Below are 13,554 nucleotides of genomic sequence, written 5' to 3' on the forward strand. Positions count from 1 at the left end.
GTATAACATTTTAAAAGAAAATACCTTCTTCAGAGAAATTGATCTTCTGTTGGACACTGGTGGCTTCTACAAGAGAAAAGCATATATGTACGTAACATCAAAAGCTAAAGCTTAAGTATAAATTAAGAGAATCTAAATTAAGGAAAGTGAACATAAAGACACACTAAACTATTTTTTTTGTTAAATCAAAAAAGAGTTTATTATTTCCCTCTGGGAGCTTTCAAGAATAAGGCTGATACAAACTAAAATCAGTTAATTTTTCCTTCACCCACAGGTCTATTTATTTGTGCTCTACAATGTAACCTGTGTCTGCAGACATTAAATTCTATGTTGATAACTGTAACAGTCTCTATAGGTGCTAGTTTAAAAACAAATAAACAAACAAAAACCCTTCACATCTGTTATCTGATTCCCATAAACTTATAAGGAAATACACTTTTTAGATTAACTCTCAACCATGCTAAGTGACTTGTCTAAGGGTGTCAGCGCTAACAAGTAGTAAGAAAGGACTTAAACACTGGCTCTTCTGATTTCCAGTCTATTACCCTTTTACTACTCCATCAGTCTTGTTCATAATAGCACATTGTAAGCACTCAAAAAAAAATTTTTTTTAAATGAAGACTCTTTTATAGAGCAGCTTAAGGTTCACAGCAAAACCCGGTGGAGAGAGATGTCCCATTCGCTCCCTGCTCCCACACCTGCATAGTCGCCCCATTATCAACATCCCCATCAGAATGGTACATTTGTTAAGACTGATGAACCTGCATTAACAAATTACAGTCTCCTCAAGACTGTAACTTACATGGGTTGGGTTCCCTCTTGGTTTTGTTGCTTCTATGCATTTAGACAAATGTATAATGACAGGTACTCATCACTGTGGTACCATACATTATTTTCACTGCCCTAAGAATCCCGTGCGTCCCTTCATTCCTTCCCCACCCCCGAAAACTTCAGCAACCACTCATCTTTTAAATACTATTTCAATCATTTTGCTTTGCCTGGAATATCATGTAGTTGGAATCATATAGTGTATATCCCTTTCAGATTAGTTTCTTTCACATAGTAACATGCATTTAAGGTTCCTCCATGTCCTTTCATGGCTTGATGGTTCATTTCTTTTCAGCACTGAATAATACGCCATTGTCTAGATGCAGCAATTTGTTTATCCACTCCCCTGCTGACGGACATCTTAGTTGCTTCCAAGTTTTGGCAATTATGAATTATACTGCTATAAATATCTCTGTGTAGGTTTCTGAGGGGACATTTTCAACTTTTTTGGGTAAATAGCAGGGAATGTGATTGCTGGACCACATAGTAAGAATATACTCAGTTTTATATGAAATTGTAAAACCACCTTCGAAGTGGTTGTACCATTTGACATTCCCACCAGCAATAAGTAAGAGTTCCTGTTTTTCCATATTCTCACCAGCATTTAGTGTTGTCACTTTGGGCATTTTAATAGGTACATACTGGTATCTCATTGTTGTTTTAAATTGTGTTTTCCTGATGACATGTGAAGTACCTTTTCATATGTACATATTCACATGGATTTTTGCCATCTGTATCTCTTCTTTGTTGAGGTCTCTGGTTAAGATCTTAGGCCATTTTGAAATCAAATTCTTTTCCTATTGCTGAGTTTTAAGAGGGCCTTGTACATTTCAGATAATAGTCCTTTATCAGGTGTCTTTTACAGAGCATTAGTTTTTAACAAAATTTAGATTATCAATGAATTCTTTCATGGCTTGTGCCTTTGGTTTATAGCTAAAAAATTACCATTATACCCAAGATCATTTAGGTTTTTACCTGTGTTACCTTCTAGTAGTTTTATAATTTTGTGTTTACATTTAGGCCTGTGATCTGTTTTGAGATAACTCTTGTGAAGGGTGTAAGGTCTGTGTCTAGATTCATTTTTTTTGGCATGTGGATATCCTGTTGTTCCAGTACCATTTGTTGAAAGGACATTGCTCTATTATATTGCCTTTGCTCCTTTGTCACTAATCAGTTGACTATATGTGGGTCTATTTGTGGGCTCATTATTCTGTTCCACTGATCAATATGACCATTCTTTTGACAATACCACACTGTCTTGATTACTGTAGCTTTATAGTAAGTCTTGAGTACTGTCCTTCTACTTTGTCCTCCACATTCAACACTGTGTTGGTTATTTTAGGTCTTTTGTCTCTCCATATAAACTTTAGAATGAAATTGTCAAAAGGCCACAAAATAACTTGCCAAGATTTTGATTGGAATTGCACTGAGCCTATAGAGTCAGTTGGAAAGTAATGACATCTTGACAATATTGAGTCTTTCTAGCCACTAAAAGGGAATACTTCCTTCAGTTATTAGTAGTTCTTGGACTTCATTAATTGGTTTTGTAGTTTTTCTCAAATCTTGGACACCTTTATCAGATTTATATAAGCATTTAAATTGAGGGAATGCTGATAGTAATTGTATTTTGTTTGCAATTTTAAACTTCTCTTGAAGGTCAGAGGAGTATGTGGAAGCTACACTAACCTCCTCCTGGGACCAATTTGGAATTACAACTAAATTGTAGAGAAATCACCCTGAATAATCAATTGAACACTAGCTGGAGAGAAGCCTTATAACCAAGAACAGACAAAAGAAACCACTTCACCACAAGGAGACTGGTAGGGAGTTGTGGAGGCGGCACGAAAGGTCTGGCTGGGCTCCCACGGGTAGCAGCTGAAGTTCCAAAGGGATATTTCAGCAGCTGGGAGGTCCCCGCCTTAGAAGTGTAGAGTCTAAACACCAAGCTGGACTCCCCAGTCTCCTGTGCCAGAGTCGGAAAGGAATGCAGACAACATCTAGCTGTGAGAAGATGAGATCTCAGAAATACAATCATAGTCCGGTGTTTTAATGCCCCATTGACTTTAATGGATAGATCTTCTAGACAGAAAATCAACAAGGAGACAGTGGCCTTAAATGACACAGTAGATCAAATGGATTTAATTGATATCTTCAGAGCATTTCACCCCAAAACAGCAAAATATACATACTTTTCAAGTGTACACAGAACATTTTCAAGGACAGACTACATGTTAGGACATAAAACAAATCTCAATAAATTTAAGATGAAATCACATCAAGCATCCCCTCAGACCACAATGTTATGAAACTAGAGATCAATCACAAGAACACTGAAAACATACACAAAGACATGAAAGCTAAATAACGTATTGTTAAACAATGACAGGGTAAACAACAAGATCAAGGAAGAACTAAAAAGATACCCTGAAACAAATGAAAATGAGGACACAATCCAAAATCTGTGGGATGTTGGGAAAGCAATCCTAAGAGGGAAAGTCATAGCATTACAGGCCTATCTCAAAAAACAAGAAAAAGCTCAAATAAACAATCCAACTTCACACTTACAGGAATTTGAAAAATGGCAACAAAGCCCAAAGTGAGTAAAAGGAAGGAAATAATAAAGATCAGAGCAGAAATAAATGAAATAGAGTCTAAAAAAAATGATACAAAAGATAAATGAATCCAAGAGCTGGTTCTCTGAAAAGATAAACAAGATGGACACATTTTTAACCAGACTCACGGAAAAAAAAAGAGAGGATAAAAATGAAATCACAAAGAAAGAGGGGAAATAACAACTGACACCAAAGAAATGAAAAGGACTGTAAGAAATTATGAACTATATGCCAACAAACCTGAAAACCTGGACAAAAGGATAAATTCCTAGAAACACACAATCCTCCAAAGCTAAAACAGGAAGAATCAGATTACACCTAGTGATATCAAAGCAGTAATCAAAAAACTCCCAATAAACAAAAGAGGAAGCAAGCATATACAAGCACATGCAATGGGCTAAAAATAGTTTATTCATACATGGTGTTGCGAAAATTGGACAGATAAATGCAGAAAAATGAAACTAGACCAACTTCTTACACCACACACAAGAATAAATTCAAAATGGATCAAAGTCTTAAATGTTAGATCTGAAACCATAAAAATCCTAAAAGACATGGGGAGCAAAATCTTGGACATTGCTCATAGTAATATTTTGTTGGACATGTCTCCCCAGGCAAGGGAAACAAAAGAAAAAAATAACAAATGGGACTACATCAAACCTAAAAGTTTTTGCACAGCAAAGGAAGCCATCAACAAAATGAAAAGACAACCTACAGAATGGGAGAACATATTTGCTGATACATCTGATAAGAAGTTGATTTCCAAAATCTATAAAGAACTTAACAAAACTCAACACCAAAAACACAAACAACACAGTTAAAAAATGGGCAAAGGACCTAAATAGACACTTCTCCAAAGAGGACATAAAGATGGCCAATAGACATAGGAAAAGATGCTCAACATCACTAATCATCAGAGAAATGCTAATTCAAACTACAAAGAGATACCATCCCAAATCAGTCAGAATGGCTACCATCAATAAATCAGCAAACAAGCACTGGTAAGGATGTGGACAAAGGGGAACCCTTTTGCACTGTTGGTGGGAATGCAGACTGGTGCAGCCACTGAAGAAAGCAGTATGGAGATGCCTCAAAAACTTAAAAATGGATCTGCCTTTTTGACCCAGTGATCTCACTTCTGGGAACATATCCAAAGGAATGCAAAACACTAATTTGAAAGAACATAAGTACCCCCATGTTCCTTGCAGCATTATTTATAATCACCAAGCTATGGAAGCAGCCCAGTGTCTATCAGTAGATAAGTGGACAAAGCAACTTTGGGACATTTACAAAATGGACTACTCCTCAGCCATAAAAGAAAAAATTTTACCCTTTCCAATTGTATGGATGGACCTGGAGAACATTATGCTAAGTGAAATATGCCAGTCAGAGAAAGACAAATACCATAGTATTTCACTCACATGTGGAATCTAATGAACAAACTGAACAAACAAGGAAAACGGGGACAGATTCATAGATGGAGAGCAGGGTGACAGTGCAGGGGAGGTAAGAGAGTGGAGGGACTGAGCAAAAAGGTAAAAGCACTCATGGACATGGCCAACAATGTGGCGCCTGCTGCAGGAAGGAGGGCATACGGGGACTAAATGGTAATGAAAAAAATACAATAAAGATCAAATATTTTTAAAACACTCCTGTTGCCCATTATTGGTATATATAGGGAAAGTGATTCACTTTTGTATATTAACCTTATTATCCTACAATGTTAGTATAATTATTAGTTTCAGCAGTTTCTTGTATTCTTTTGGATTTTCTACAGAGATGAGCATGTAATATGCGAACAAAGACAGTTTTATTTCTTCCTTCCCAATGTGTACACCTTTTTCTTCCTTTTCATGTCTTATTACATTAGCTAGAACTTCCAGCACAACGTTGAAAAGGAGTGCTGAGGGCATCCTTGCCTTGTACCTGATGTGACAAAGCTTTCAGTTTCTCACCATTAAGTATGTTAGCTGTAGAGTTTTTTGCAGATAGTTTTAATCACGTTGAGAAAGTTCCCTTCTATTATTTCTAGTTTACAGAGAGTTTTTATAATGAACAGGTGTTGGAGTCTGTCAAATGCTTTCCCTGCATCTGTCCATTAATCATGTAATTTTTCTTTAGCTTGTTGATGTTAACAGATTACATTAATTTTTAAACAATTTCTGTACTTTTTTGGGATTCGATATTTCTGGTTCTAGCATTTGGGCCCGTCACTGGCACATAGCAGGTGGTTAAAAATAAATGTTGCCCTGGCTGTGTAGCTCAGTTGGTTAGAGCGTCATCCCAATGCCAAGTGCCATGGTTGAGAGTTCAATCCCTCCCTGCTCAGGGCACATACAAGAATCAATCAATGAGTGCATAAATAAATGGAACAACAATTAATGTTTCTCTCTCTCCTCCTTCCCCTCTCTCTTAAAAAAAAAAAGTTTGTTTTAATGAATGAATAGATTTTAGGATCAGTGAACAAAAACTTTTAAGTTAAGGTTTTAGGTCATATTTCTCATACTATAGTAAAAAAAATCACTTGGCAACTTAAGAAAAATCATCTGAATTTAGTGCTTAATAATTAGATTTCATGCAAAGTTTTTAAAATTCCATTTGTTTTCATCTTTTTAACCTAAGCTGCAAAATATTTACATGAAATCTGATAATGAATCAACCGCATCTATGACTATGTAAGTTTTAATTTCATTTCCCTCTTTTGTTATTCAGCTTCCTTTATTTTAAACTCCTTGGCTGTTACATGCACAAGTTTAAAACATTAAATAAAATACATAAACACACACCCCCCATATATATGTGTGTATATGTGTGTGTTTATGTTATATATGCGCAGGGTGGGGCAAAGTAGTTTTATGGTTGTTCATATGGAAACACAATAATTAATAAATAATACAAGAATAAACTGTATTTCAAGTACCCACAATTGTAAAGCTACTTTTGCCTCACCGTGTGTGTGTAGATAATCTGATAGTATTACTCTTCCCTATGCTCATGCAGAAGCTTTGATAAATTAAAATCCTATTTGGAGCAATAATACCCTTTAATTTAAAAAGTTGTATTAAGAAATTATACAAGCTTTCCTGGCTGGTGTGGCTCAGTGGATTGAGTGCCAGTCTGCAAACCAAAGCGCCACTGGTTCAATTCCCAGTCAAGGCACATGCCTGGGTTGTGGGCCAGGTCCCCAGTTAGGGGGTGCGCAAGAGGCAACCACAAACTGATGTTCCTCTCCCTCTCATTCTCCCTCCCTCTATCTATCTGTAGGGAAAAAAATTATAAAAGCTGTGGCTCTGACAAATTTGTAGACACATGGCAATAATGCAATGTGCTGCTAAGCTGTCACTTTTCCAACCTCCTCAACCAATTAGGAAAACGTGCTGAAGAGATCACTTACAACCATTTCCTCTGGTGAGACCACTAATTGTAACACTTTGTTCATCTTCTTTTGTATGATCACAGTTTTTAAGGAAAACACAAAGTTCCACGTATATTTCTACTACTATACAAACTTTCCTATTCCTACAGATTTGTGGAATGTGTTGATGGGAAGAGTGAAGGTACTGAAACAAATATAAACTTTGTTTATCTTGTGTTTTGCCTAGGGGCAAAGATATCAAGACTTCATAAATGAGACTGTCATGCTTTCTCAAAGAGAAGAATAGGTAAAATGCAGGAGTCACTGTGTCTCCTGTCTTCTTGTGTTGTCAGTACAAACTGCCATGGAGTGTTACCTAAGTCCCTGTCCAGGTAAGTACATACCTCTCTGAATTTACTATTAGAACAAACAAATGACAATTTGGGTGATTTGCTGTCTTTATTCCTGCCATTGGCATAAATCAGGGGTTGGTAAACTTTTTCCACATAGGGCCAAACAGCAAATATTCTAGGATCTGTGAGCCATGCAAGCTCTCTGTATTAAAACAAACAAACGAACAAAAAACCCCAAAATTTTTTAATTCAGTTTTCATATATACTTGAAATATAGAGATATTTCACAAAGTGTAATGATCTTTTTTTAGCTCATAGGCTGTAAAAAAACAGGATTGCAGGTCAGATTTTACTGAGAATCTATAGTTTGCTGTCTCCTGGTACAGATACCTCTAAGAATGCTACCTGCAACATTATTTAATGCCAACCATGCTTTTCAGAACAGTCAGAATGGGGCAGCAGGAGGAGGAGATTAAAGAATAGTTTGGGGACATTACTAGCATTCAAACTTCACGAAGAGCCATTTGATATATTCCATTCTCTATAGTAATCTAACAGAAATTTCCTTTAAACTGGAAAACACCTGATTTAAAGTTGGGTTTTATTACAAAGTACTAATAAAAATGATATCTAACTCTAGCATAGAAAGTTAAAGTGCTGAATTATCTCCAAGTTATCTTCCAATTAAGAGTCTGACTTAATCACCCCAATACATTCATAAAAGAAAAAAAGCAGTCTGATGTCAAAAGTTTAAAAAAAAACTAAAAAAAAAAAAAAGTCTGACTTAAAAACTTTTCCCCCCCTCATTTTCAAATACAGCCCTTGAGAGACCCTGAGGTTCTGAAAGAAGTACACACGGTAGCTACAGGCTGCGGGAGTCATCTTCAGTACCCAGACACCGTAAATCCCCAAGTCTCCACAGAAATCAGCCTCAGCTTAAGTGAAAGATAAATTTAAAAGAAGCTGCAACTACTAATAAAGAAGAACGAAGCTTCCCTCTGTCTGACTCATCTCCAAATTTAGAAAAAAACTTTAACTTCAAACTAAGTCCAACCACAATCAATGTAGATTCACTTAAAGCAACAGATCTTGGTATTTCATGTCCTATACAAAAAAAAAAAAAAAAAAAAAAAAAAAAAAGGAGGAGGAGGAGGAAAGGAAAAAAACCCTGCCCACCACTGAAAAGAATTTAAACCAGGTCAACAAACATGGCAAAGGACACTGAACGTACTATGAAAATCACCTCAAATTCACTTTCTAAATCAATAAAAACTTTAACTGGTAAGTCGATTATCTCCTTTCTCTCAATAGAGTAAGTTTAACAAAGGCTAAATAAAACTAAAATGTATTTGTTCTTAACATGAACTTTAACACTAGTATGACAAAATAAGGTCTTGATCATAGGGATAGTGCCCCACATGCCCAGATAATGAGCAAAGTAATATTCTCCCACCAGTGACCAAAAATGTGTTCTCCTGCATTCTACAGGAGATTATCAGAATCCTCAAACAGAACCTTGAAGAATTAGAAATTAACAAACCTAATTCACTCATTTCAGTATTTCCACTTGTTTTGTATGCTGAATCTGCAAGAGATAGCAAGAAAATGATTAGAGCTTGAAAGGAAATGCATCATGTGGGTCTTTACCACAGGTTCGCCATCAAAATCTTAACAGATCTTTATCATTATAATACCTGATAGTCATACAAAAAACCAACCTAATTTTTTCTTAGAGAATATGACTGAGGAATAAAAATCTAATGTGAAGATAAACAAGTTTTCTTTTTGATTCCCATAATAAAGCATACTTACGGGCCAAAAAAAGCTGATAGTGAAGTAGCAATAGACTACTTGGAATGACTTTGCTAGTCTTCTTTCACAGTTATGAAATCAGTTTAAGGGTAACATTCTTTCAAGGTTTTGGATTAAAACAAATGTAATTGAGGCAGAGAAATTTTATTGCCCTGAGCTACAAAGCCTCAGTACTGAATTTTTTATTAGCCTTATACTAGGAAGAATAAAAAGTCCCTGACCCATTTAAAATTATCATGCTAACAAAAAGAATCACAGCAACACACAAGACAAGAAATACCTCTTAAAAAGGATGGGCAAGCCAGTCCTTCCTATACTTATATGAAAGTGTCACAATATATGTTAAATAAAAATAAAAACAAACACTATAAAGGTGTAACCCTGACTGGTGTGGCTCAGTGGGTTGGGCGTTGTCCTGCAAACTGAAAGGGTGCAGATTCAATTCCTAGCCAGGGCATGTGCCTGGGTTCTGGGCAAGGTCCACCCAGACACAAGTTCCGCTTGGGTGTGCAGGAAGGAACCATCCAATCAATGTTTTTCTCACATACCAGTTTTTCTTTCCCTCTCTTCCTCCCTCCCTTCCCCTCTCTCTAAAAATAAACAGAATCTTTTTAAAAGGTGCAAAAGAGTATTTATTGGATTAAAATTTGCGTTTAAAAAAAGAGGAAAAGGTCATTTATACATGAATTTTTTCTTCTATCTCCATAAAATATCTCCAGAGGAATACCTAAAAAACCAACAACACCGACTGCCCCGAAGAGACTGGGTGGGTAAAGAACAGATGGCGCAGGGAGTCTTTTCACGGTATATTTTTGGTAACTTTTGAACTCTGAGCTATATGAATACATGTACTACTGTACTTAAAAATAAAATTATGTTTATAAAAACGTTAAACCAACAAACAAAATAACTTCTTACCAGATCTTGAACTTCTTAGAGAGGGTCTACACAGGCTGCTGACTGAAATATCTTCACTCATCACTAATATAGGGGGGGAAAATATTTAAAAATATGTAAGATGCTCATTACACTAACTTATTATACAATCATCTATTAATTCAGAAAAAGGTTTCTCTGAGCTTTCCATTATGTTAAGTATAAGGATACACTCGTGAACTAGAGACAAGTTTCCTGCCATAAAAAATTTATTGACTTGATGGAAAAATTGGTAGTTTTTCTCAGCAGACTACATTTGTTTAAAAGGAAATACCAAATAAAACTTTCCTAAATTTCTCAATTAAGAACCAAAATCTGACACTATACATCTCAAATTAATATAATATTGAATGTCAATTGTAACTGAAAAAAAATCTTAATTAAAAAAAGAACCAAATTCCATTTTTAGTATACCCTTATTGTGGATTACTTACGCCATACTTTATTTCAGGGTTACCTCCCTGAGAGTTAATACACTCTTCCAAGAATGTAAATTCTAATTTTAAAGAAGATATTGGCCAATCTCATTAAATAAAATGTTAAGTGTTAGTCTAGAAATCCAAGGTGTGCTTTGTCAAAGAGCCTCACATAACACTCTAAACCCCAATATGTATCTAAATTTGGATTATAATTTCAGTTGTCTCTATAAAAAAGCCGTGTGTTTGGCTCCATATGAGAACTGCAAAAACCACACTGAACTGGCTATCACTGCCCCCTCCATTACATTGACTGCCTATGTTTTCACAAAACTCATTTAACCCAATTTCTCTGTTACAGTCTCTAGAAGTCCTGAAAGGACAGTCGTTCATTTGTCCAAAACATACTCACTGAACATGTTTTTTTATACATTTTAAAGAAGAAAACAAATGTACACTTTGTATATTTTAAAGATGAAAACAAATGTTTAAACTGATTTAGTGTAGCTCAAAAAGGCAGGACTAATATCAACAAGAAAAGTTGCAGGAAAGTACCTTTTATTTCAATATTAAAAAATAAAATTATCAGTGTTATCTCCAAAACAGAGCAGATAGTGAGGGAATGATTTCCACATCATGAAGATGATCAATCCATTAAGGGATGACTTCCCTACATCTTCTAGCTCTAAGAGTCTACAAAACATCTCAGCTGCTAGCATTTTATACATCAGGTATTTAGAACTTAAATAATTAACTTTAAAAGTAAATCTGTTATTCTCATTACAACTACTATCCTCTTTTTCTCCTCTGTATTCCCACCCTTTTCAGGTTTAATGGAAAGCTAAAACTCAAACTTATCTATAGACATCGATTACTACTTCGGTCTCCATCTTTTCATTTAGGAAGCACTTCCTGTATATGCCACTATGTATACAGCCCTATGTAAGACACCTGAAAGAGAGTACCTACAGAAGGTATTAAAGGACCAATGATGTAGCTGTTTTTACTAGGTTGTTTTAGAAAGTGTCCTCTTGGTTTTTAGGTCTTTTTCTTAAGGGTATCATTGAATAAATTTCTCTCACACCACACCAGTGGCCTCGTATACAATTAAAGAATATACAATATTCAAATTCCAAGCTAAACTGAAAGCCTATGATTCTGTAAGAAGACAAAGGGCCTATCCTTAAACTAAACTTGTACTTAAAATGGTCCTCCATCGAAGAGTGACTCCTGTTTAGTAACTCTGCTGGACAGACTTTACAAACCTTTCTTCGTAACTCCCCAAACTCTCCTTTCATGAAGAGGCATGAGATGGGAGGGAGCACGCCAAGTGCTAGACACAGAAAAAAATTTAAAGCGCCTTTTAAAGGAAGAGAACCCTGAGTATCTCAAATCCCCCAAAGATGCACATAACCTGATTTCTAGTCATATTGTAAGCACAGTGTGCTATCATTATAGTCCGTGGGTTCCATCTATGTAATCTATGCATGGGTTCCATACTGAGAACTGTTTTGTTTTGGTTTTTTCCCATTTCCAATTATAGCATGAGATTATGGAGAAAAAGACATGTTTAAGCAAAATTTTATGAACTTCACATCTTTTGTAAAGTGCAATGAGAAGGGGAAAAAGAACCCCTTGTATTTCTAAGTTTTATTGTATGCAAAGTGATTCTGCATGTACTGTATCATTTCTGCTGTGGCCTTGTGAGTTAGGCACAGTAACTCACACAGATAAAAGCCTGAGGCTCAGGGGAGGTAAGTAACTCGACCAAGATCCAGGGTTCTTTTCACACATTCTGCAGCCATGTACCTCATTATCAATCCTTCAATACAGGCTTAATGTGAACTCGAAAACACTGTTCAAAGCATTCTACTACATTATATTTTTCAAGTGGTCTATAGGCTGCTGCTCAACAGTCTTCAGTACATCGATTCACTTAACTACGCATAAATTTTAAAAATAAGACATTATTCCTTCTCCATGTATAAAAGACATGCAATTAAATCTACTGTAAATAAAATTTCAGGAATATGCTTTTTCCAAATGGCCTGGAAAGTCTGAGTATAGCAGCAATTACTTAAAAGTATTTTTCTACAATAGTTTATAATCTTAGCACAGTCTACACTATTCAAGGAATTAAGCATAAAGGGAACTGAACTTGAACCAGATTTATTTTGATCTAAATTGAGAATAGAACAGTTCAAACTCTAAAGTATAATCTTTACAGAAGCAATGAATAAGAAAATAAATCAGGATTTGGGTTAAAAAAAAACAAATCCACAGATGATCAGTTTCAAAAGTTACAATCATTTGTTGTGGGATTGTCCCAATATAAAAAACAACAAACAAACTAAAAATAAATGTACCTAAAACAAAAGATACTGAGCATTAATAACTGAAGTGAATCCTTTCCCCTGCTTTTCAAAATAGTTAAAAAGTTTTAAAACTTAAATAGATGATCAAATGTAGCCTATTTCTATGTTACATTGATACTAAGATGCAAACATTCTTGTACTTCAACATCTCTGAAATTGGGATGCAGCACGCAATCTATGGCATATTACAAGTAAGCAGCATTTTTTCCTTCTAGGTGGGACATAAAACACATGGTGGTGTGTCTGAAGATGATCATATTATAGAGTTGATGAAATGTATCAAACTGACAAGACTTACCATATTGTATCATGATTTTACTACGCAGACCATTTAATCCATTTTAAATGAAAGGTAGATAAGGTACTTACCCACCTGAATTACTGGGTAGCTAATTATTACATGGGAGAGCGACAGTGAGGTACTTGGGGAAAACGAAAGGGCTTTGTGACAGTTACATGATTGACTTAACATATATGAAGTGGCTAGTACTTAGCAGGTACTTAAGTACATACTGTCCTTTCTTGACCCACTGCTTAATTCAATAAAATACCTATTAAGAACATTCCCTAAAACTGAATATGGTATGATTTGGGACTCTTGATAAACCAGACTCTTATCTGTATATAAAAAAAGTTGGCAGGTAAGGAAAGAAAACAAAATCACTCTTCTCACCTGGAGTCTCTAGTGTTTTCGTCATAGATCTCTTTGAGACTGTTTGGCTTAAAACAGTTTGCGGAGATGGTTCATTCTCTAAAGAACAGATATGACAATTGTCAAAAGTCAGATATATGAGCTGGGTAAAGATTATGCATACTGACAGCAATATATGAGCAGAAATGAAAGTAATTAATTCCTTTAGAAATGTG

The 13,554-nt window shown here is 35.5% G+C and overlaps 1 protein-coding gene across 1 annotated transcript in view; it reads right to left on the reverse strand.

Annotated features, from left to right (window-relative positions):
• Positions 1–13,554, reverse strand: part of TOR1AIP1 (torsin 1A interacting protein 1) — a 33,476-nt gene that overhangs the window by 16,600 nt on the left and 3,322 nt on the right. The window contains exons 2-5 of the mRNA XM_054587702.1: positions 13,361–13,438; positions 9,879–9,941; positions 8,689–8,733; positions 25–66 (exon numbers count right to left, since the gene is read on the reverse strand). Coding sequence (XP_054443677.1) covers positions 25–66; positions 8,689–8,733; positions 9,879–9,941; positions 13,361–13,438 — 228 coding nt within the window. The remainder of the gene's footprint in view (positions 1–24; positions 67–8,688; positions 8,734–9,878; positions 9,942–13,360; positions 13,439–13,554) is intronic.

This window comes from Pteronotus mesoamericanus, unplaced genomic scaffold (genome assembly GCF_021234165.1).
Source record: "Pteronotus mesoamericanus isolate MK-2021 breed Mesoamerican mustached bat unplaced genomic scaffold, CSHL_Meso_final scaffold_1186, whole genome shotgun sequence".
In the NCBI taxonomy this organism is placed as follows: Eukaryota; Metazoa; Chordata; class Mammalia; order Chiroptera; family Mormoopidae; genus Pteronotus; species Pteronotus mesoamericanus.